Source organism: Abramis brama (assembly GCF_963993115.1).
Source record: "Abramis brama genome assembly, chromosome: 11".
In the NCBI taxonomy this organism is placed as follows: domain Eukaryota; kingdom Metazoa; phylum Chordata; class Actinopteri; order Cypriniformes; family Leuciscidae; genus Abramis; species Abramis brama.
This window is the reverse complement of record NC_139973.1, coordinates 6,821,156-6,846,664: the sequence shown is the minus strand read 5'-3', so window position 1 is coordinate 6,846,664 and position 25,509 is coordinate 6,821,156. Positions and strand designations below refer to the sequence as shown.

Genomic DNA, 25,509 nt, shown 5'->3' with positions numbered 1-25,509 from the left:
TATGCCTCACGCTTGCGTTTTGTCATTTTATCAGTAAACTTTTCTGCATGCATTTCAAGCGAGCCGCCATGAAATTCGAGAGAGGAAATTAAAGCCCTTTGTGTTGCCATGGTGCTGGTAGACTGACAGAACAAGAAGCAGGGGAGGGATTTAGGAAGAAGGGGGAGGGTCATGAAAGCATGCTGTCCTGTGATTGGCTGAGGCCGTGTCACATGTGAACTGTGGAATGCTAATGCCTAGATTCCCCCCTTACTTTCTCTCTCTCTGCTCTGCGGTAAGGCTTACAGCACAAACACAACCCAGAAATGGTGTAGGATAGCAGGAAAGCAGGACGTAATCCAATCCTAGGAAGGAAAGGCAAAGCCAAAGCTTAAGGTAGGCATTATTTATGTGCATGTTGTGAAATTCCTTCCTTCTTGTGGTTCTTAAACAAGGTAGGAAGGAATTAGGGAGAGGGAATGTGTTTGTTTTCTCACTGCATGCTTCCAGACCTGTTTCAAAGAAGCCAATCCAGATCTGACAGCTCGAGGGACGACAGCGTGGATGTGAGGGCATTGGCCTGCTTTTGGCAAACCTGTGTATGCAAAATACACTTTTATTAGGACAGCAATCCTATTTTGTAACACAAAACCTGCCATCCTTGTGTATTAAGATGAGCTTGGGAATTCTAGAATGCACAACACATTATTTACTTTAGATTCATTCCAAATTCGAAGGACGATAGGAGTATTATAAGGCTTTTCTACAGGGTTAAAAGCCTGTTTTTGTAAAAAAAATAAAAAAATAAAAAAAATAAAAATATTCTGAAGGATATTCCTTTAAAGGCAAGTTTCTTTCTCGCCAAGTATAGTATGTGCATCTGAGACGCCCATGCAGAGTAGAGTCTGGGGTCAGGAACGGGTCATTGTGCCCTTGGCATTCCGTGTGACCCACATTAGGCCAGATTATATAGAATGGATACCATGTGAATAAGTGCACCAGACCACAGTGCAATTGGATGATTGCACACATGTGCGTGTGTGCGTTCAAACTGCTCATGTCTTTAGTACTTCCAAGTTGGTGATTCAGCCAAATAACAGCACAGCTGGATTAGAACGAGAGTACAAATCATTCCAAACCAGATCCTGTTACAAAAACACTTTTGAATCGTATTAAATCCAGAATGTCCAGTTATGCTAGGTGTGTTCAGGCCATTTGTTGTTGCTGTAAATCAACCAGTTTCACAGTGTAAAGAAAAGCGTTTAGTCCTACTTATATATTGACATCACTTGCCTCAGCATTTCCACCAATCTCTGACTGGACAGTTTTGTTTGAGTCCTAAAGGGTTGTTCTAAAGAGACTAAAATCAGTGATCTAGACTGTAAAATTACACATTTAGAATCAAAGCATCACATTTGAGTGCTGCTTCACCGTGCAAAACTCACTACTATGATGTTAGCATGTTCCTGATCCTTTCTAGGCTGTCGCTGGGTGGATTTATGAGAGAAATATTATCTACATGATTACATAGAAACTTTGTGATTGTGCTCTTATCATTTACAAAATAGTTATTAGATTCTGGTCACTACATATGGCTTGAGTCCATTTTAGTGTCCACCAGGTAAAAAACATTTTTCCAATTGTTTAGAAATAATAGCACAGCTATCCTCAACAAAACACATAATCTGAGATATCATTCATGTCCATAACACAATTAATATGAGTAATAATAATAATAATAATAATAGTGATGCTTGTCTTAGCAAATTCAGTCTGTGTAAAAGAATCTGCCTGTCTGCCCATCCACCCATTCTTTAATCCAGAAGCTTTTTCTCAAGCTGTCTGTTAAAGTGCTTTTATTAAATAAACCATCTTCCCTCCTTAGTGCAGTGACCCAGAATTCTTGTGAGTGGGACTGAAGGTTAATTGCGCTGGGAGACTGGTAGTGTGCGCTTACTCTAACGTGCCGAAGACTTGAAGGAATTAGGGCTTTGAGTGTCTCAGTTTTAACCCAGAGTCAAAGATGGATCCCTCAGTGTGTATATAAACGTGTTTATCTGCCTAAAATTTTAGCCCATGTTGTCCCGGTAGATACAGTCTCCCAGCTTAATTAAAGAAGTTGAAATGTAACTTACATGCTCTCAGATTGACAAGTTTAGTTGTCCACATGATGTTCTCTGTACAGACGTGTGTTCCTGTGCTGACGTATACACTCTCCAGGCCAGCCACAGAGGTGTTCTGCTTTGTAGCTTTCTGACATTCAAGACAAGAGATGTTACACTCAAAGAACACAGGCTGGTTTTTCAAAACACTTGCCCAAAATCATTGGCTTAAAGGGATAGTTGAAAAATCGATCAAATTTCAAGCCTGTAAGACTTACGTTCGTCTTCGGAACACAAATGAACATATTTTTGATGAAATCTGAGAGCTTTCTGTCCCTCCATTGACAGCTACGCAACTACCACTTTGATGCTTCAAAAAGTTCATGAAGAGATCGTAGAACTAATCCATATGAATTGAATTCTGAAGAGAGACAATCGCTTTATATAATGAACAGATTGAATTTCACCTAGGCTTTTAACATGAATCAATTCACACATCAGTTGTGGTAAACGGAAGCTCAAGCATGTTCGCTTGACGTGCGAGAACCAATAAGTTCATTCTTGTGTTACACTGCACGTTTGAGCTTCAGCAATAGGTTTGTTCTCATGCGTCAAGCAGGTTCGGTTGAGCTTCTGTTTATGTTTGCTAATTAATGTTTATATGTGAATAAAAGCCTAAATTCAATCTGTTCATCATATAAAGCGATCAAGTCTCTTCAGAAAACTTGGAATAAACCGCTCGATTCATGCGGATTAGTTTTACGATCTCTTTATGAACTTTTTGTAGCGTCAAAGTGGTAGTTGCGTAGCTGTCAATGGAGGGACAGAAAGCTCTCAGATTTCATCAAAAATATTATCATTTGTGTTCAGAAGATGAACGAAAGTCTCATGGGTTTGGAAAAACATGGGGGTGAGTAATTAATGACAGAATTTTTATTTTTGGGTGAACAAACCTTTAAGAGTTTGTAACAAAAAAAAAAGATGTGCAATTCAGTGTAAAAGCAATGGTACCACAATTTTTCTACACACTATTTACTACAAGATATATGAATATTGGCATCTGAGGTGGGACTTTTAAAAAAGACCTGCCTGTAATACAGCAACAGTTATTGATTAACTTATGCAAATTTACATAACACATAACACAAATAAACATGTGTTCATGTAGCATCACACAAAAGCAAAAATGTTCAGTTATTGTAGAAAGCCATTGCACAAATGCGCTATTTGCAAAGTTTACTACAAAAATGACCAACAACAGGGGGTTTACTAAGAAATAGTTAGTAGTATTTGGCTGGTCATGTGATCTCAGTATGTTGGCCCTCATGAGAGTGCAAAATACAATTTGAGTCTTGAATCAAAAAATTACCGGAGTCTTCATCTCATGAGAGTATACATGATTTTAAACAAATGAAATGAAGAAAAAATGAGGAAACAATTACACCTTTAATTTAAATGTTGATAATGTCTATGAAGGAAAACAAAACTAGCCATATAAAAGAATAAATCAATGAACATTAAACAACCAACGGCAACCAATTTTTTTCACAATCATAATAAGGTTTGTGGTTCCAGAGGTGCTCATTACTGACACTCATATCCTAGTGTCCCCATTAATAAGTATGAGGGGCCTCCTCTTAGTGGTCATCATCAGTGTACTATATTCACAGCCTTCTCAGGGAGAGTTAATCCATCTCCGCTGCATTGATGCTGCGGCTCTGCTGAGGGAAAGAGAGTCACTTGGGAATGTCTGTCTGGGGCCGTAGCGGCTCGACTGCCACAGAACGGGGTACCAAAGGGACACCAATTAACTGAGTCTCAGAGGAGAAGGAAAAGAGAGCAGGATGGTAAGAAGGTAAAAGAGGGTTACGGTGAGACTGTTCACTGTCGTACACTGCCATTAGTCAAGTAAAGCCCACCGAAACCAGCAAGTGTTCTTTGGCTGTGATTTGTTGTTCAAGCAATATAGTATGGCCTGCATATCTCAACTACATCATCGCCCAGTTCTAATCTGCTTAATGCTACTATAAGACATGAAGATATTAATATAATATAAACATTAACATCATGATTTTCTGTAAAGCTGCTTTGAAAACAAACAAATAAATTTGTATTTGAATAATGCATACGTATTGATGCGTGATTTCAATTTAGTTTAAACACAGGACAGTTTGTTATTTATTTAGTATACAGATGGACAGTTTATTGGTGACCATATCATAATCATCATATTATTATTTTATTGGAAATCAGGCTGATTTTATAAGCAAATAATTTTTTTCCCCCTAATTCAGACAATTTACTTTTTTTCAAAGCCAGGATTTCAAAGTAAATAAGTAATACATTTAAAAATAGCATCAAATAAAAATGATTATAAATGGAAAAAATAACATAAAATGTAAAAAAATATTTTAAATTAAAAATATTTTTAATATTAAAAATAAAGTATATAAAATAAAATGCAAATAAAAATAATGTATAATGAAAATGTAAAATATATGCATTAAAAATGTAATGCAATAAAAAAAAAAAAAGAAAAAAAAAAGAAGAAATGTGTATATAATGTAAAAAAAAAAAATCTGAATCGGTTAGTGGACACACTATTCACCATCAAACAGTCCTGGGACAAAAGTGCAAAAAACCTCACTGATGATATATCTGAGTATTAACCAGTGCTCTTCCAACATAACAGCAAACGGACTAGTTAGCACTGACAGACGGAGGTTCACTAGGACTTTTACAGCACTCTATTACATGCGCTAAATGAGTCAAAATTTAGTGATGTGAGAGACACTGTGAAATCAGCATTCCTCCATCTCTCTTGCATCTGTCCTCGCTCCCGACGGCTGCCCACCCCCGCCTCATTTCCCTGCCCCCCACTCATTTCATGCTGAGTGGATGAGTGAGAAACTAATATGGATCAGACCCAGACCAGACAGACAGCAGCACCCCCATCCCATCCCATCCCATCCCATCCCAGTTTACTGCCTTAACCTCATCTGTCCCTCTTGATTTTCCTGTCTATCTCTTTTCCTTTCTCATCCAATATTTCCCTTTTTCTCGTTCACTCTCATTCTTTCTATCCTCTGTCTTCTGAATGGATGTAGCACATGTAGAAATGACGATGGAAAAAGGGAGTAAGGTGATAACAACATAAAGAGAAAGAATGAATGACAATGCCAAAGAACAGAATGGAAATTTAAAAAAATATTTTTTTAAAAAGTGTGTGAAATCTAAAATCTATCCCCGGTCTCCCTTGTACACAACAAACAGAATCTTCCCAATCCGTCCCTCTTCCTCATGTTGTTTCCACCTTGCCTACCTTGTTTCATCCTCTTCATTCCTTCTCTAACCTTCCTTCTTCCACCTTAATTTACCCGGCCCCACCAGAAGCTAATCTATATGCTAATAAGAAGATGGCAATCAATGACGTTCATGCCCGTCTGTGCGCAATCAATGTGATATTATATGAGAGTATAGATGAAGGAATATATTTCAGAACACCACAGCCCAGAGGTATTGCACAATAAGTGCCTTAATATACTTTTCACGACAGTGGCTTTTTTATCTCCTCCTCCAAGGTCAGAAAGCCCCCCTTGTATGTGTATTTTCAATTTAGTAAAGCATCTTCAGAATGACCAGAATCATCTTTTGTTGTGCCCTGATTTAAGCAAGCCCCAAAATGCTATTCACACACTCCTGTTTAAATCTGAATAACACATGAGCTGCATGCGGTCTACTTTTCATGAGTGTGTGGTTTGACTGTGATTGCCACAGCAGTTGGGGGTATTTACCCTTTGCTTAGTGATGCTCTAATCGCTGATTATTAAGAGGCAGCTTCATCAGCACACAGCACTTAATCAACCAAGACTGTGAACTATAGTGTTTTCCTACATCAACACGTCTGCGCTTTGTGTCTCCTCTTTGTCTTTTTTTTGGACTGCCTTTAATTACAAAAATTACTTTTACTAGAATATTACATTTGCTTAAAACTGAGAGTGCTATTTGCTCCTGGGAGGTTCCAGGGTGTTGCTATGTGGTTGTTAGGGCGTTGCTATGCTGTTTCTAAGGTATTTTCAGTGGATTGCTATGTGGTTCATATGGGTGCATCTATGGTTTATAAGGTATTCTATATTATTGCTGGGATGGAGGACTAGTCCATCGAGGACTACTAGGACATTGCTAGGTGGTTGCTAGTGTGTTATGGGTGTAATCAGTGAGCTAAAATAAACTCTCCAGGATGCAAGGGTGTCTGTATCATAAACAGCTCGGGATGACTTGCATACCAATATTTTTATACTCAACTTTAAGGGTTAATTGAAATTCCTAACCTTAAGTATTATCAAAAATAATTGTATTGACAATGATAAAATATCAATCATTTATTATTTCTAAATGCATTTAAATATCCATATAAAATATGACATTTTCATCCCGGTCTTTTTTTCTGGGACAGGCCTTTTCTTCTGCTTTGGCAGTACAAAATCATCACCGGTGAATATTCTGAAATGGGGGGGCTGGTGGTGCTTATAGAGGGGGATAAAAAATCATTACCATCACCCTCATTAGAGAAGAACCAATTGTCCAATCAGCACACAGCTCTGCAATAGGGCTCCAAAAGGCACCCCCAGTTGGCTGTCGCTAGGAAACCACAGAACCGGGGGGGTGGGGGGGGTCTCGCATGCGTGTGTTAGATGGAGAAAAGCAGGGAGAGAGAAAGAGAGTGTGTGTCTGTGCCTGGCGACTGGGACGGTGGATGCTTGCAGTGATCTGGCAGGATTGGGGTGCCGAACGCACATTAGACAAAGAAGCATTAGGGTCCTGAGGCATGGGGCTCACCACGGGGCCAAACGGAGCTCGTGCTGCCCCTCAGAAAAGGTAGGAGCTGGGTTTTTGTCTGAGAGTCTGAGAGATGGGCCCTGGGCTAACCTGGATGTCTCTGAAATCTCTCAGTGCATGCATAATGATGCATGTTTGTTTTCTGTCATGCATTTCCATCCTCATCCTTCCATCTTACCCAACACCCCTTTAACTTTTCTCGCTCCTGGAATGTTCTGTTAGTTAGTTCTGTGTTTTGGAATTACTGACAGATTTATTTTTAGCTCTGCCAAAGGTGACAGTGTGTTTAATAGTTGTGTTTAAACTGTACGCAGTAGACAGCCTCTCATTGGTGGGATGCGTATGGTTGGTTGGCTCGGAAGCCTCTGAGGGGCCCGGGACTTGGACTCAACATAGCAGCTCCCCTCTCATTAGCAGAACCAATCAGCTGCTAAATATGAACAGAGCAGGCTTTAATCATGAATGCATGTGATTCCATTACACATGTCCACCGTAGCACGTTCTGGTGTTACTATAGAACACTGCTCATAACATCTGAAAAGGTTGTGATGGGGTACTACCATGTACTATTTATGCAGTATTAAGTATGCATACTTAATATGCAAACTTTCTGAATGCATGAAATAACCAAAGACTGCCAAGCATTAATAAAACAATGTTTTAAACAAAATGGGATTAAAATAGCAAAAGAAACATGCAAAGTATTGTTTTCATGTGACATTGAGCATATAGTTTGAAGCAATTGTATTGTATAGTTGTATATATGAGTAGTATAAAATATGCTATATGTGTGTATATATATATATATATATATATATATATATATATATATATATATATATATATATATATATATATATATATATATATATACACATATACACATATACAAACACACATTTAGCATGTTTTTGTATATATACAAACACACATATATTGCATATTTTAGCATATTATATACTATTCATACAAGTATACAATACAATTGCTTCAAACTGTATGCTCAATGTCACATGACCACAATACTTTGCATGTTTAATTCAACGAATAACAGTTTTTGTACAACGTTTAATAATATTCTAATTCTGTTACCATGTTTTCAGATGTCCCTATGGCCCTTCCATTAATGCATATTAATGAGGCTCAGGACTTATATTTAGATTATCTAATTACAATGCCGAACTCCATTAGTTCTTTGGAGCGCAGGAAATGGCTTACGGGGAGGGCTCACTGATATTACACCATCTCTTGGCGTAATAACAGACCTAGAAAGGGGGGAGGCATAATGGTTTGTTGTGGGTAAAAAGGGGGGCGATTTGGGGTAGCTGGGAAGGGGGGTGTAGAGTGTGTGGGGTTAGTGGCTCTCAACCACGTGTGTGAGTAATTAAATGAGTATAATTGAAACCATGCCACACTTCCCCTCTGAAACTACCTCCCTCCCTCCCTCCCTCCATCCCAACACTTGTTCTCCTCCTGTGCCTCATCTCAATCCCATTACCACTTTCTATGCCTGAATAACAAACCCCAAAGACAGAAAGGAAAGGATAGGGGAGTCCTTTAACAACAGTGCCTATGGCGACTCCAGTGATGAGATTTAGATGGGTAACCCCTCAGCTTAGACACCTATTTTTCATTCAGTAGCCCTGAATACATGCTTAATGTTCGTATGATGAGATGAACAGACATATGACTCTCTTGTGATACTTATGATATTTATGTCAACTTTGTTTCAGGTTAAAAACAAGCTCTATTCACCACATCTGTGGCATGCTGTTGTTTGCCACAGAAATGAGTTAGACTCATAAAAACAGAGTTAGAGTATAAAAACAGGCATTATTATTAAAGTAATGCACTTTCAATGGAAGTTGATTGGGTTACACATTCAGGAAGATTTAAATGCATAAATGTGCTGCTTGTTTCTCTCTCACACACACACCCCCCCACACACACGGTAAGATATTGTGAAACATTACCATTTAAAATAAAAAATCTATAGAAATTTATTTATTTCACCTTTTTATTATCAAAGTTGAAAACGGTTGTGCTGCTTGATTTTTTTTTAATGGAAACCATGGTACATTGAACAGAACATGTTTTGTAACATTATAAATGTCTTTACTGTCACTTTTGATCAATTTGAAGAATCCTTGCTGAATAAAAGTGCAAATTTCTTTAAAAAAAAAAACTTTTGAATGGTAGTATATATACTGTAAATAGTACTACTGTTCAAAAGTTTGGATCAGTAAGTTGTTGTTTAAAAAAAACACTTTCAAATAACACATTTTTGTGTACAAAAATGTGTTATTTGAACTTTAAAGTTGTCTAAATAGCCTTGTAAGTAGTGGGAGTACTTTTTTTGGAGGATGAACTGATTATGCATGGATGTAAATTTGCAGTTAGTTAGTGATTCTATTACATTAGTCTTATGTTAGTACATAATATATGGGTTTGGCTATGCTCACAAAATTATTCTGGTGCGTGCGTACTGGTTTCTTGCCCAGTAAACTTGCCCAGTATACAGTATACCAGGTTTCTATACTTCCATTATAAATGCATTACTGTAAATGGAAATTAAATTTAGTTCAAATTATCTGTGGTAATCGACAACCTGCTAACAAGCTTAGATTGTATTGAACCCAGATATTTTAATAATATAAAAAACAGATTGAACCCAAAAAAGTAATGTTTTGTTGATGCAAGTTTTGTTTGGCAACCTTTAACCTGGTGCTGTATCGCATCTTGACACGGGAAACTCTTCTCCTGACCATCTAATCCATCTCCCATGGCTGTTCATCTGGTGGTAACTGGAGACGGCTGGAAAAAAAGATTTGCTGAAATGTAACACTCATGATGACAGGATGAACTCAAATGCAATTATAATGTAATTTTCAGCAATGAACAGTGTGTGAATGAAGCGACCAGCTCGGACCTTTCCTTTATGCTTTTGTATTTTGCTCTTCCCCCCTCGTTTTATATACCTTTATAAAAGGTACTGTGATGGTATCAAATGGTAATACCATGGTTGCCATTTAACATGCTACAGAATGATTGCCATATACATAGACCATGGCATTTACATGATACTCCACAGTATTTCAAAGAATACTATGGTAAAACACGGCACTACCCTGGTAATCCTTTTGTTAGCGCATCCCATTTCATAACTTATGATCATATTTCATAACAATCAGCTATAGAAATTGCTATTTTTTTCAGTATCTCCACAATCTCAACAGTTTTTTATAGATAGATAGATAGATAGATAGACAGATAGACAGACAGACAGAGGATCCCTTACATATAGTATTGTTGTATGTATTGTACTATGGAAGAGGATTTTAGTAAGTCTTAAAACTCTTGTTCTCGGTCTCTCTCAGCTTGCGTCGAGTGTGGCAGCGGGGCGGTCGTGGGTCAAAGGTGAGGCATCGGGGCGGCACAATGGAGGGTGAGCAGAGCACTCCTGCCTCCAGTGCCAGCAGCACTACGGGCACCAGTTCCTCCACCACAAACTCCACGGGCACCACCAGTGCCTCCACTGCCAGCACCGTCAGCTCCACCAGCAGCGGAAGACAGGCCGTTCCACAGATATCGGTCTACAGCGGCATACCTGACCGACAGACTGTACAGGTGCGTCAAACAACCATTTGGCAGAATCAAACCATTTAAATATAGACAACTGAGTGTTCATGTTTAAAAACACCACCTTTCTCTTTGTCAATCCTTCTTGTAATAATCCACTCGCTGCATTGCACCAGAAATCACTTTTTCTTGCTTAAAGGTTTAATTATTGGACTTTAAGTCCATACTGCCATCTGCTGGTGTGTATATGAGAAGGGAAAGCAGGTTGAGGAGGAAAGACAATGAAGATTTCCATGCCTCATAGACATAGACATATTCATAATCTTTCCCCTGCTGTGGAATGTGGTGGTTCATTATTAACTCAGGGTCTGGCCTCTCTCTACTTGTAACTAAAGTGCTACATTTCAAACAAATGTGATATAGATAAATGCATGTCTATGTCAAACAAATTATTGAAGTCCATTATCAATAAGAATCTAAATCATTATTTAATAGTAATAATGTATAGTCCAATTCATATATAAAGTGCTTCACATGGCAAACTGAAAAATGGCAAGACCAGGGGTCAGGATGCCTGTTGCCTAGCAACTGTGCAGTTGTGGGCAGTTCATTGAGGACATTAAGGATGAGACAAACAGAAGTGCGAGATAAAGCAGAACATATTATAGCTGGAAGAAAACGATAAGAAGGTACTATTAGCGATGAGACCGATGAACTTATCTACTACACCATCATCATAACCTGAAAGTGTTGTTTGAACGTCTGCTATCTGTTCAGGTATTTTGGCATCTTATTGATTTTGGTCTAAATGCTGTTTTCATGTTATTATGGGATGCTAGCTCAAGATCAATATTACAGAACAACTGTTAAAATAGGTAGGTGTTAATTTATTGAGCACATGGTTTGCAATAATTTTTAAGTACCATTATTATTGAAGTATCACAATACAAAATTGTTAATGTTTATATTGGATGTAAAAGTATATATTTGGGTGCCATTACACAAATGTCATAAAATGTAACCGTTATCCTATACTGTAAATGTGTTATTGTTTTATTGCAAGAGTTCATGCATTAGCATATGTGCATTAACAAGCCTTGTAATACTGTGGTTAATATTAAACATCTTCATATTAAATTAATATTAATATCATGATAATATAATCATATTCAACATTATTGGAAGTGATATTCAACATCAAGGCTGACCTTGAAAGCAATATTGGAAGTGATATTCAACTTCAAGGCTGACCTTGAAAGCAATACTGGAAGTGAAAAACAACAATTTTAGAGATCTACTTTTCTTTCAAGCTTGTTGCAGTTCATTTTCTGACCAAAAGGAGGAGACATATGCTGGAACAAAACAAAACGGTTGCTCAAGGAACATTAAAAGATTAGAATTGCAATCCTACAAATATTTGACCTCACCTCAAATCACATCTTGCTGCTATTTTTGATTTGAGTATCAGCTTTGTCTCAGATGTTTCTGTCAATCTACTTAAGGTGAATACAATAGAATCACGTTAGACAGTTATTGACAGCAAGTGTACAGAGTTATAAAACTAATGTAGACATGTCTTAAACTAAACTGATGAGAAATGGTTGAGTTCATATTGAGATCTCTGACTTTGATTGCAGACTTTAGTATCATGGAAAATCGGAGAATATTTTGAGACACAAGTTAGATTACCACGTAGGGGTGTGACGGTTAGTATATAACCGTGAGACCGACGGTTATAGTTGAACACCGTCATTAGAACTCTATAACCGCCAAAACCGTGTTATTAAAATATTTTTTACAAAAAAAAATTATCATAGAGAATGTTTAAATACTAATTAAAAACAATTGTTAACAGTCTGTGTTATTAATGGTCTACGTCGTTTCCAACTGTATTTGATTCTTTGCCAAGTACCCCCTGACCGACCGCCAATCATTTGAGATAGAAATAAAAGCTATGACTGTGATATAGTGATGTGCCATCATTATGAGATTTATTAAGCAAATGAAAAACATTAGCAATAATAAACATTAGCAATAAACATTTGCAATAATAAACAATGTATCATTACCGATAACTGATCGTGCAGTTTAATTACCTATTAATTACCTAATTAATTGACTAACCCCAAACATGTTTGATAAAAGAAACATATACAGTGTGTATATAGCCTATATGATGTGTATTAGCCTACATTTTAGCTCAAAAACAATTGTAATAAAAGATAGGATCATAAGATGCGCAATATATCGGGAGACATGGTTTTTACCACTTAATGAAGTTTTGTTTTGTAAATCGTCAGACATGATTTTTACCACTTCATTAAGTTTTGCTTTGTAGAAAGCCTTTCTTTAAAGCAAATTTCGTTTTGTACAAATTGTATCTTAATTTTAATAAATGTTTCATCAACCAATTGCATGTATTTAATAAATAAAAAGCAAATATAGCAGACAATATAATAACCGTGACATGGAGGCTCCGATGCGCCACGTTCACTTGCATTGCATTGTGAACTAGAGCGCATCTCATCGTAAATGAATGAAACTTAGCGTAGGCCTATGCCTCATACATTAGCATTAAATATCTTTGCTGCTTCCTTTCTAGAACAGACAAGGGCTTTCTTTCGGCTCGCATCAGAGCACTGCATCGTCCATAGACCGCAAAACAATCAGCGGATGGTGGGCGGATGGCGGGCGGGTGCGGCTTTGAAATTTGGTCAAAAAACGGTGCGGATGATGAGTTTTGTGATGCGGTTGCGGATGAAATAATACCCCATCCGCGTATCTCTATCGATAACAACATTGAACACTACACAAATATTTTTTTATTTTTTTTTGACACCGAACAGTAAGACTGATTACCCCTAACTAACTTCTAGTTGATCATACTAGTTCTTAAGACACAGTCTTAACATATAATGGCTATGTTTATGCAACTGGCCCCTGTTGTTACTTTAGCTAACATTACAACGCAGTATAGATCTTGGTTCCGTGAAACATAGCAAAAACCAATGTTACTCATGTATGGAGCAGAAACAATGCAACCTCTGCATTCATTTTCAGGCCTTCCCACTTAGGTCTCTCCAGCGCTGGAAAGCTTTTCTAATATTAACGCGGGTCTTAAAGCTCTTGCCTGATCATAACCCATCTTGATATTCCTCTGACCTTTTCTCTTTTATAATGTCTCTCAACCATCTCGCTTTCTACAGTCTTCAAATCTCCCACACTCTCTCCTCCCCCAACATGAGTGACACACCCCCTTACTGCTGATTGGCTACAAGTGTTTTGGTGCTCAGTCCGATCCACTCTCAACAGTGTTTCTCAGAAATCGCTTACTGCACCTTTAAGAAGATCTAATGTGGTTTCTCGCTCTTTCTCCGTCTCTCTTGAACGGTAGGTGATCCAGCAGGCTCTAAACAGGCAGCCCAGCACAGCGGCGCAGTACCTGCAGCAGATGTACGCAGCTCAACAGCAGCATCTGATGCTGCAAACAGCAGCCCTGCAGCAGCAGCACCTCAGCACAGCTCAGCTCCAGAGCCTCGCAGCAGTGCAGCAGGTCGCTTAGCATGCAGTCTCGTATAGCAAGACATAAGCATCATGCACACAAATATACTCATACTTTCTCTGTCTGTCATGTTTTCTCCTTCTCAGGCCAGTTTAGCAGCCAGCAGGCAGAGTTCAAACCAAAATGGGACCTCATCTACCCAGAGTGGACCATCACAGACCACAGTATGCTTTTATTTGGATGCATCCACTACAAATATGCCTGTATAATCACGTCAATATCTTGTACTGGCTATGATATTCTGTTTTTGCATTCGGCTTGCTCATGTCACAACTCTTGTTCCCACAGATTAATTTAACCACATCCCCTGCCGCTGCTCAGCTGATCAGTCGTGCCCAGAGCGTAAACTCCGCCCCCTCTGGGATCTCCCAGCAAGCAGTGTTGCTAGGCAACACCTCAAGCTCCACCCTGACAGCCAGCCAAGCTCAAATGTACCTGCGGGCACAGATGGTGAGCACACCTGTATTCTCACAAACACAAGTCTTTCATGTTTGTGAAGATGCTTATATATGCCAGAAATAAGTTGGATGAATTCAGCTAAATTAGGCCACTGATAATTAGTTTAAACAATATTTTAACTAATAGATAACTAAAAGATAACTTTTTTTAACTAATATATCACAGATAAAGCACCTAACAGTGTAATTCATGTATTTTCTGAATAATTATTCCCAACTTTTTCAGTGTATAGCCTAAAAATTAAACAGCCCAAAATGAAAATCAATTTTCAACTATTAAAATTTGCATAAATATAATGGTTAACAATTGTATTTAAAAAAAAATATATATATTAAAAACTGGTTCCGCATATTGGTTATTAGATATCACACTTTAAAAAAAAAAATGTTTATTGTATGTCATAAAAAGTTCAGCCAAACTAACAATTAGTGGCACTATTTATTTGAGTTCACCCAACTAAGAGGTTAAAATCAGGGAACAATAACACCATATTCCTTATATGTCCTTATATATAACTGACCTATAATAATTTTTGTAGGGATATGCAGTTTGACCATTACTGATAACTCCAATTATTTTTGTTTAAAGCCGATATGCTGGCCTGTCAATCTATGCTGCTTTTCATTGTTTTGTTCACATTTAGGGTGTGTTCACACTGGGTTTGGTTCGATTAAAACAAACCCTGGTGCGATTGCTCTGTTAGTGCGGTTCATTTGAATATGTGTGAACGCTGCCATCCACTGAAAAAATGCAGTCCGCTTCCAAACGAACTCTTATATATATATTTTTTTTTTTAAACCAAGCGAACCGAACAAGTGTGAACACCCTTAAGCATCATTCTTAAAAGTGAAATGAGGGTTCAAATCATCATAATGTACTGAAGAAGGTCAATAAACATTTAATGAATAATGAGCATGTTAATGTGTGATTATTTTAGGCTCAACAGAGTAATCTTGTGCATGTAGCCAGGAGTCTGGGCCGAGCCGTCCCTCTGTCCTCTCAGCTGATCCTGGCTCCAACTGCTACAGTAACTGCTCTACAATCTGACACTAATGCAACCAATAACACACAGTCTGCCTCTGCACAGGTGCACACATATACTGTAATACACGCACATCCAATTATCTTATTGAAGCATTCATACAATTGTGGATGTCTTGACAAAAATCTTAAAGGAATATACAGATTACTTGGGATTTCAATTATAATGTGAAGCCATTCAATTTACTGTGCATATATTCATTCAGCAGACACTTTTATTAGAATTACTTTCGAAGGAACTAATCCTAAAGGACTTGATCTTGATCTTTTGATTATGTTTGTCAAAAGGATATAATGCTCCTGTAGGACATCAGAAAAAATCCTGTAGATGTCCAATGCAATACTAATAATATTAAAGGGTTATTTCAACCCAAAATGAACATTTTGTCATCCTTTTTTACTTATCCTCATGTTGTTCCAAACCTGTAAGACTTTTGTTGATCTTCTGAACACAAATGAATATTTTTTTAATGAAATCTGAGTGATTTCTGTCCCTCCATTGACAGCTACGCAACTACCATTAATTAATGAATACACAAATAAATACAGAAAAATCCAGTTTATGCAGTAGGATCATAGTTCGTTATTGAAGATTATTATTTGATCACATTAGGATTAGATAATTATAACTGGCTCCAAATTATAATAGAAATTCCAATAGGAATTATTTACACATTCATTTAGGATCATTATTCTAGGGGAATATTTTTCAAATATTACAACAACTCAAATGTTTTTAATATATTTGAATTCTAACGTTTATTGACATTATGACTTTCATAGGTGCAGAACCTTGCCCTGCGCAACCAGCAGGGGGCGTCTTCCACCTCTCAGTCCTCAGGCCTCCAGGCACTGAGTTTAAAGCAGACCCCCATCTCCATACAGCCCACCCCGCTCATCAAGACACCCAGCCAGAGTGCTTCCAGCTCAGGCACTGGTGCCGGCAAAGGCAACTTGAACACTGCTTCCTCTGGTGGAGCGAAGAAGGAAGAGGAGGCACAAACAGAGATGAAAGCAGTTAACATGAGTCGTAATGTCAACTCTTCACATCCCTTAATCGCACCAGGTAAATTCAAACCCATATGGACTATACAGTGACCCCAAAAATATTAGGAAACTTAAGCCACACTTAAAAAGGTCTGAATGCCATTGCATTTGGTAACTGCAAAGAAACGATATTAGAGATTTTCTATAAACTATCATCATGATTCTGAGGCATTTCTTTGCAACGAAGAAGAAATCAGTTCCCCTCAATTTCACACAGGTATCCTCCACAAAGACGATCAACACCAAATAGAGTTACTTCTAGCATTGTCTCTCACTTTGGATGATATTTGTTCTCCGTCAAGCACATTTCGTCCAAAGTGGCTCAGAAAGTGTTGCGTGTGAACTTTGGGCCTTGGAACAAACTGAAAGGTTCAAGTCACTTCAACAGAAATGTTTTCTGACAGATCCAACTTCACTTTCAGTCCATCATGTCACACACTAAGTACCAAAGAAGGGAGAAATCCACCCCAGGCTACATTTGTCCTGCATGGCTTATGCTCTAACGCATAAATGCATTCGTGGCCTTTGAAGGGCACACGCTTTCTCAGATGAGTCTTTCAGTGCCAGTCAACATCTGACATGCAAGCCATCCATCATTCCACTGGTCTCTAATCATAACAGCTCACACAGGGCAATTATCCTGCACATTTAGAGGCAGGTACCTGGGCGTGCCGAGGCCGGTAGGGAGTAGGGACTATCCTGTTTTTAGTTATGCTTTGGTAGAGAAGATACAAAAAAAGGCCTCTGATTTTCTACAAAAGAAAAAGAAAGTATCTCCAGTAGCTCCAGGGTCAAAAATTAGCACCAGTCAAGTGCCAAGTGAAGTAAAAACAGGCTTTTAGGAGTTTTTTTTTTTTATGTGACCTATTTAAATCCAAAAAAGGAGTAGGCCTATATTGTTTTTATATTTTTACCACAAAAAGGAGTATAAAACACATTGTACATTTATAAATTTTTAAGTGTAAAATATATTTTCACATTCAGTCAAAAAAAAAAGTACATTTTCTCAGTATACTGTGTGTGAGAGAGAGAGAGAGCTGGACGGAGAGCTGTGTTTCTTTGACATTATAGTATGTCAGTGATCATTTGCAGGTGTAAGGTGTGTGCCACTGTGTATGTACACAAATAACAGATAGAATAAAGCTTGAACAAGTGTGTTTGAGAGGTTCCAATAGAGCCTCAGTGGAGAGGAAGGGTAACAAGCCACCTGATGTGTGTGTTGGGATGTAGTTTCCATGGCAATGTGCTCCAGAGCGCTGATGTGATGCTTGGTTTTCCCCTTGTGCATTAATGATATTCACAGATCTGGAAAGTCATCATGGACTATTATTCTCCTAGCTGAACCATGCCAGGTTGCTTTAAATAAATGTTCTAATGTTTTTAAAATCTTAATATTATTCAAAATAATGTGAACGTGGGTATTGGAGAGAGATTGGATTGTAGATTTTGGTATTAAAAAAATACTATTTGCTTGGATGTAATCTTGTGAGATTTCACACCATGCTTTTGTTTTGGAACCGGTAAAGTCTAAAACAGTAAAAGCAGTTTATATTAAGAGTAATGAACTCTCTATGTTGATACTAATTCTTAAATCAAATAATTGAAACTATCCACTGAATACAAACACTAGAGGGCTTGTTAAAAGCAGAAGAAAGAGCCACAGACATTAACATTCTGCTGCTGTGCATTCAAAATACTAAAGTGAAAAGTACTTATTGTAGGAAAGAGGAATTTCCCAAAGAGGAAAACCTTGTTTAAAGATTTCTCTTCATAACAGGAAACTTAATGGAGTTAAGCTGAGAACAGTTTGAGACATTGACCTCTTCTTAAACTCTATGGAAACTCGTGCCAGATTACTGGGGTCTAATCTCAGGAAAAGCAGAAGTCTCCATTTAATCTCATTGCTGTAAAAACATTTGAGATATTTAAGAGATCGAATTTGGCCCAACATGTGAGAAAAGGTACAAGTTTTTGTGATAGTTTTAATGCGTTGTGGCTTAGCATATAGCTGAACGTTCGGCAGGAAATTTTGGGGTTTTCCAGGGTTGCGCTCTACAGGGAATAACTCATCAACTCCTTATTCTGAACATCCGGAAGAAAGGAAGAGTGAGAGAAAGTGAGCACAGAGGGATTGAGTCATCTGAACCCACCATCCCACACCATTCACATAAGACAGAAGAACATTCCCACACTGAACCTTTTCTGTTTGCTATTAAGAGTTTTAAAGAAAGACTGTATTTGTTCCTGCCGTCTGCTTCACATATTCAGTGTGCATTTCACATGACAGAACACACACGCATATAAACATTAAAACCACCGGCTAACTTTCCAACCAGTTTGTTTTTCAGATTCCTTTACCACTCATAAACTTTTGAGGTTGTGATCTCACCGTGCCCAACTCTTAAGGTTTTTGTGTTTGAATGTTCTCCTGCTGAGATAATTAATTTTTAACACACTTTCCTGCAAGTCCTCCAGTCAAACACCTAATCACAGTTTTAAACTCATCCAGTTTCCACTGCCGTAGTCCTGGATACAGAAGTTGTACTGGAAAACCAGCGACTAATGTTAGAAGATCACTGAATAAATCAAATCAAATAAAAAAATAGGAAGGAATAAATTAAAAAGTTGACCAATGAACTAACATGACTTTTCCATGAACTTTCCAGATGTTTGATTTACAGGATAATAATTTTACAGAATAATACATATTCAGGCCGATTCACAAATGAATCAATAAGATGGATTTGTAAACATTTTGAAATTGATTCATTGAAAAGAACTAATTAAAATGAATTTGCTTACAAATCAGAATTCCTTAATTGCTTACAAGCACGTTACTTTAACAATAGCATTATTTGATCAGCATATTGAAATGACTGGAAAACACAATTTTAAAATTCCTTGACATTTTCAATAACTGTGGGATACCTGTGACTTTACCCGAATTAAGCTTAATTTACCTATAAAAATGTCTAAATGTATTAAGTTCCATGTGCATGTTCCTGTCGTTTTATATTGCAACTGTCAGTTTAATGTGTAGTCATGTGAAACAGTATGTGTATGTAATAAGTGTGTGTCCTTCCAGCGTATGCCCAAATTCAGCCGCAGGCCCTGATTAAGCAGCAACCGCAACAGTTCGTCATTCAACCCCAAGCCCCAGCCACCTCTAGAGCCCAGCCTCAGTTACTGCAGACCGCCTCCGTCCAGCCCCACCAACAGTGCTCCGCCCAGACCTCATCGGTCACAGGGATCATTCCGGTTTTGCCCAGACCAGTCCTTCACAACCAGGGATCCGCTCAATGTCAACACGCCACCATCTTCCATTCAACTATAAGCCATCATGCAGTTAGCCAGCACGGCTCACACATTGGCCTGGCCCATGCTAAAGCTCAACCGGTCCAACTGACAGCCATCAATCTCCAAATCCAACCTGCACAAAGCCAGGTAAGGGACTCCCTTACTAGAGCCATATAGTAGATTAAAGATAATGTATTGTATACAATTCTAAAAAACTACTTTTATCCTATTTAGGCTTCAAGACTGGCTCAGGATGACAAGGAGAAGCCCACCTCTTTGGTGGTAAGAGAGATCTGCCCACCAGTACAAACGCAACCATCCACTGCGACCCAAGGCACCGACCTCCTTGAACAACCCAAAGCTGACAGTGTTAATGCTACATCTCAAACACAAGGTACAGTTGCCAAAAAGAGTCGAAATTTACAAATATAGCTTGATAATCAAACAATGCATTAACAATAGACACAAGAGATCACTTCAGAGGTAATGATGATTACTAGGGCGCAAGTCCTAAAACAATAACCATCTTTTTATAACAATAATTTTTTTTAAACTTTATATGAATTGTTATTAATATGTATTATTAATATATATATAAAAAAAAAAAAATATATATATATATATATATATATATATATATATATATATATATATATATATATATATAATAATAATAATAATAATAATAATAATAATAATAATAATAATAATTTTATATATATATATATAGGGCTGGGCAAAAAACTATTTTTCGAGTAATCTTTTTTTTTTTTTTTGTCGAGTCAATATCGATTCTCAAAAGCCACAAACAAATCTTTTATTTCTGCATTTATTTCCACAAACAGTGAACATAATATCTGTTTGACGTTATTTATTACTAGTCTTCTCCACTGAATGTCATTCTCTTATTCACCTTGCACAATGTTAAAGCGGGGACCGTCATTGGTTCAGTGCTTAATGGCGGATGCAGGAGGACCTGAAGGACCTGTCACTGTCCCGATCAGGCCAGTGCTGCTTGGTCACTGAAGATCATTTGCACACGTTTTTAAGCCAAGCACTGTGTGAGAAGTTTTGCGTGTGCACAGAAAGCTGCGCATCTCAGACAGCGTGCAAATAATAAAATTACTTCTCTGTCTGTCTTAAACGGACAAGTTACGCAAAATTCTCATCACAAAAATGCCTGTCTTGGCTTGTATCCGAGTAAGCATAGTCAGTTATGGCTAAAGTGAACGTAAACAGCAGAGAAAGACAATGCATGGGTGTACATTATATACAACAGTATATTGGATCCGTGAATTCTGCCATAAAGTGACTAATAAACCTGCTGCTGTCTGTGTTTTTAATGTTAATCACAGAACAAAAGAAAAAGAGAAAATCAATCACTGCTCTTGACTGAATAACTTTTGTAACTTTAATAATGATTAATCTATATTTCATTTATACAGACTATGCTGTGTTATTTTACATTTGATTACTTCATTAAATTTCAGTACCTGAAAACTACTGTGAAAGACCAACCTGAAAAGCACTATTTCATTTGTTTGTTCTGTTGTATTTATTTATCTGTGCTATCGCTTGTAGTTCAATAATTAGTTCTTTTTTTTATTAATGACTGTTTATTTGTCTTTAAATGTTTGAAATGATATTAATTAGTAGTTTTAGCTGTGATATCGAAATTGGAGTGGAGAATTGTGAAATTTCACTGGTGTCTAAAATGTTGGTGTCAACCTTATTTATTAAAATACAAGAATACATGGGTCAAAAACAACAAAAACAATAACTATTTTATTACTGTTTTTTCTTTGTTTGTGGTGAGACCAGTGAAAATTATTCATTGAATCAAATCGAGAATCGAAATCTTGCAAATCAGAATCAAATAAAATTGGGACATCTGGTTACCGGGCCAGCCCTAATATATATTGTATTTATCTATTTCACACCTATCAAAATCCAGAAATATACACATACATCAACTTTGTTTTAAAGAATCACTGCTGCATTTAAAATACAAGGCTTTCGACTCCCACATGGTGAACCAGATATGCTAAAAGAGAAGGAGGTGGCGTGCAATTCCCATGTACAGTAATATGAACAAGAACTGAGTCACATGACTCTGTGGACTTCCTTGACCCCCAGAAGGCACGACTTGCTGCCGAATCAGTCAGAAACTGGTTTTAGTTCCTGTGCGTTACATGAAATGGTGCTTTCCTAGCTTCAGATAATGCCCATGGGCTGAGTGAAGCTGTGAAACTCTTGAATCTCTACGGAGTCATGTGACCTGCCACTTGAGGCTGCTGCCATCCAGGGAAAGACTGAACCGCCTCCTGGCGGAATGTGCAGTGCTCGTGCGTGGGAGCGGAGCATTGAAAAGGAGCAGCGCACACTGCATGTTGCGTAGTAGAAACGCACGCGTGGCGGAGCCTGATATTCTGTCTTTGATATCAGTGGAACAGGCGTGTGGGAATGAGGCTCCCCCCGTGTTTTGAGACGGAATTGAAGAGCGCCCCTGCGGGAAATGACTTTTTATTGCTCTTTGTCGGTAAGCTACAGTATGTCTTGTGTTGTGATGCCAGTAGTTTTGGTTAGTGGGCTTTAAAAAAGCGCTGCGGTCTGTGTAGACATGACACGCTCTCTTAAAACGCGACGCAACTGACGCTAGTCTAGTGTGTACATGGAACATACAGCGCGGACTGAACGCAGTGACGCGTCTTGTGTGAACAGGAGAGATGTATTTTTATTTAGTTAATTTTAGTTTTTAGATGCAAGTAATAGTTCACACAAAAATCAAATCATTTACTTACCTTTTTCATGACGTTCCAGCATTATTTCCTTTTTTCAGTGAACTGTAGCATTTGGCAGCTTGACAGTGGATAACATTAAACACTTTGTAAAAGTAGTTCATACTTTTTTCTTCAGTGAACTGCAGCAGTGGTCCTTTGGCAGCTTGATAGTGGATAACATTAAAAACTTCGTAAAAGTAGTTTATACTTTAATATTTAAAGTATTTTGAAGTTATCGGGTAGCTTTGTGTGATGAACAGAAAGAAATTGCAGTCGTTATTGACTGATACTCTTCCCAGCTCAAATGGCAGGAAGTTGCGTTCAAATAAAAAATGGCGCTTGTATGACAAATCGGGTCCTCCCTCTCGAAATCGGTCTCCATTAGGCTATCAGTTAATTAATGATTATACTAAGACGAACGATATAGATGTAAAATATGTATAGGTTACTATATAGTGCATAATAAAACAAAATGAAAGTTTATTTCACTTGATAAACTGTTAATTAGCTTAATAATAATAGCCTATTAAGCCAGTAATTGAATGTCATTATATTATTTTTATTAGTGGTCGACCGATATTGGTTTTTTGATGGCCGATGCCTATATCTTAGAGAGAAGGGTGGCCGATGGCCGATATAAAGCCGATATTTTTATATATATTTATTTTAATCAATATTTAATAAATTATAAAACAATTTTTTAAAATAAACATGCTTTTATACTTTAGATGGCAATTTCTTAAATTTGCAATCCTATTACAGTATTTTTCACAAAGTAATTGTTTAGAAATATATGAATATGTGAATAAAAAGAAGGTAAACACTAACAGGGCACTCATCTGGTAATTTCGTGCTGGTAATCATATTTTTTTCAAATAAAGACAAGGTAATGCTAATTTTACATACAGCACAGTGAAAACGATATGAATATGACACAGTTGGCAACTGGTTATATATCAGCATATTATAAAATGAAGGATTTAAAGTTTTTCGATCGCGTCTCCTGTGAAGCTGATCTTCTGTTCGCATTCACTCACTTCGCACGGACCGACCGTCACACTTCACAAGATATCACAGTTGGATTCGATTAAATCTGCAAGGTTTGTGAAATTAAATGTTTATTAGATATTCAGAGATTTGTTTAAATGACGTAGATGCGCATTTGCTGAATGTTGACGGCAAATGAGAAAGTATTTTAGCCAGATTTTTTGCCTTTTCTGTTACAAATAATATAAAAGCAAACGCTTTACTTAACTTGGTTCGCATAAGTTACCATTTACTTTCTTTGTTCACCAGTTCTGTCTAACAAAGTATTAGATATGACTGACAGAGATCGTAAATTTACGAAGACGGAGAATGTAAGTGAGTGAGCGCTGTTTGATCTGAGGAGCTGCCGTGCAGTTGCCATTCTCTTCTGGCGCTGGTGTTCTCAGCGCCGCCCGTCAAAATAAAAGTCCGGAGCGCCGTCAAAATAAAAGTCCCGCTTCCAACACATCGGCCAATCAGAAAAACTAATCGGCCGATGCCGATATTTCAAAAATGCCAAATATCGGCCGATATATCGGCCTTGGCGATATATCGGTCGACCACTAATTTTTATAACTAAAATATTTGGACATTTAACGTAATTTAAAATGTAATTACATTAAAGATGATTGTCATGTAGGGCAAGTGCAAATACGTGTATAAACTAAGCTATCAGGCTAATTTGGGTATCTGTATGCTATGCTAGTGCATAAGCTAACTATAGACATTAATGATCATTATAATTTATAATACTAGCATAATTTTGTAGGAATTGTAATCAGGTGCTAAAGAGAGTACTCATTTAAAGTAATTTGAGCCAATGGAATCACTTGGGGTCCTAATGGAGACCTAATTTCGAGGAGGACCTGATAAGTGCTGCTCTAGTTGGACATCTTTGACTCTGGAGTGTCTCTTGACTTGTAGTTTTTTTCCACTTGACTGGTAGTGATATCTTCATTAAAATATTCATATAGTCGCTTTTTATAAATATGATACTGAAGATCTTCCTTTGTGTTTCATAAAAGAAATAAAACGCATAAAACTAAAAACATCATCATAAACATCTTAAACCAGCTTAGACTGGTTTAAGATGTATTATTTTCCATCAATGTTTGGCTAAACTGTTCCTTAAACGTACGTAAGTTACTTTATAAGCTCACTCTTTGTATTTTATTCCGGCAGCTGTCTTTTCCGGGCTTTTCCAACACTGGCGGCCGCTGATATTTGTGCTGCTGATGTTGTTGTGGTTGCTATAGTGATGAGTTGATGCTTTGTTTCTTTGCCGCCAGGCTCTGTGGAGACGGCCCGGGACCCCACGGGAGCACCGGTGACATCGACCATGACCTCGGCAGCCTCAAACGAGCCCCCTCCGGCAGCTGTGACAGGAAGTGTGGCACAAAACGGCGAGAACAAGCCACCTCAAGCCATAGTGAAGCCACACGTCCTCACGCATGTCATAGAGGGATTTGTTATCCAGGAGGGAGCTGAACCATTCCCTGTGAGTTGTAATAAATAAAAAAAACAATAGTTTTTAAATACAATAATTAATATATATATATATATATATATATATATATAGATAGATAGATAGATAGATAGATAGATAGATAGATAATATGTGTATATAAAATATATACACACACACACAAACCTTTATGGTAGCTAGATGTAATTATTTGATGGCACTAATAATAATGCAAGGCATCAACAATTTTATTATCATTATCACTATTCAGAATTTTTTTTTATACAACAACAATAATAAAACAAGTATTCTTATTAATAACAATTCAGTAAA

At 37.5% G+C, this 25,509-nt stretch overlaps 1 protein-coding gene across 2 annotated transcripts in view; it reads left to right on the top strand.

Moving 5' to 3' along the window:
• The first annotated feature begins 238 nt into the window (after positions 1-238).
• Positions 239-25,509, top strand: part of phc2b (polyhomeotic homolog 2b) — a 29,325-nt gene continuing 4,054 nt past the window's right edge. The window contains exons 1-10 of one of the 2 annotated variants that reach the window (XM_084127688.1): positions 239-375; positions 10,298-10,547; positions 13,894-14,052; positions 14,148-14,225; positions 14,350-14,511; positions 15,458-15,547; positions 16,345-16,627; positions 19,694-20,052; positions 20,140-20,299; positions 25,001-25,209. In XM_084127688.1, coding sequence (XP_083983814.1) covers positions 10,359-10,547; positions 13,894-14,052; positions 14,148-14,225; positions 14,350-14,511; positions 15,458-15,547; positions 16,345-16,627; positions 19,694-20,052; positions 20,140-20,299; positions 25,001-25,209 — 1,689 coding nt within the window. In that variant the 5' untranslated portion in view covers positions 239-375; positions 10,298-10,358. Of the gene's footprint in view, positions 376-10,297; positions 10,548-13,893; positions 14,053-14,147; positions 14,226-14,349; positions 14,512-15,457; positions 15,608-16,344; positions 16,628-19,693; positions 20,053-20,139; positions 20,300-25,000; positions 25,210-25,509 lie in introns of both variants that reach the window. The other variant, XM_084127687.1, reaches the window with a different exon arrangement.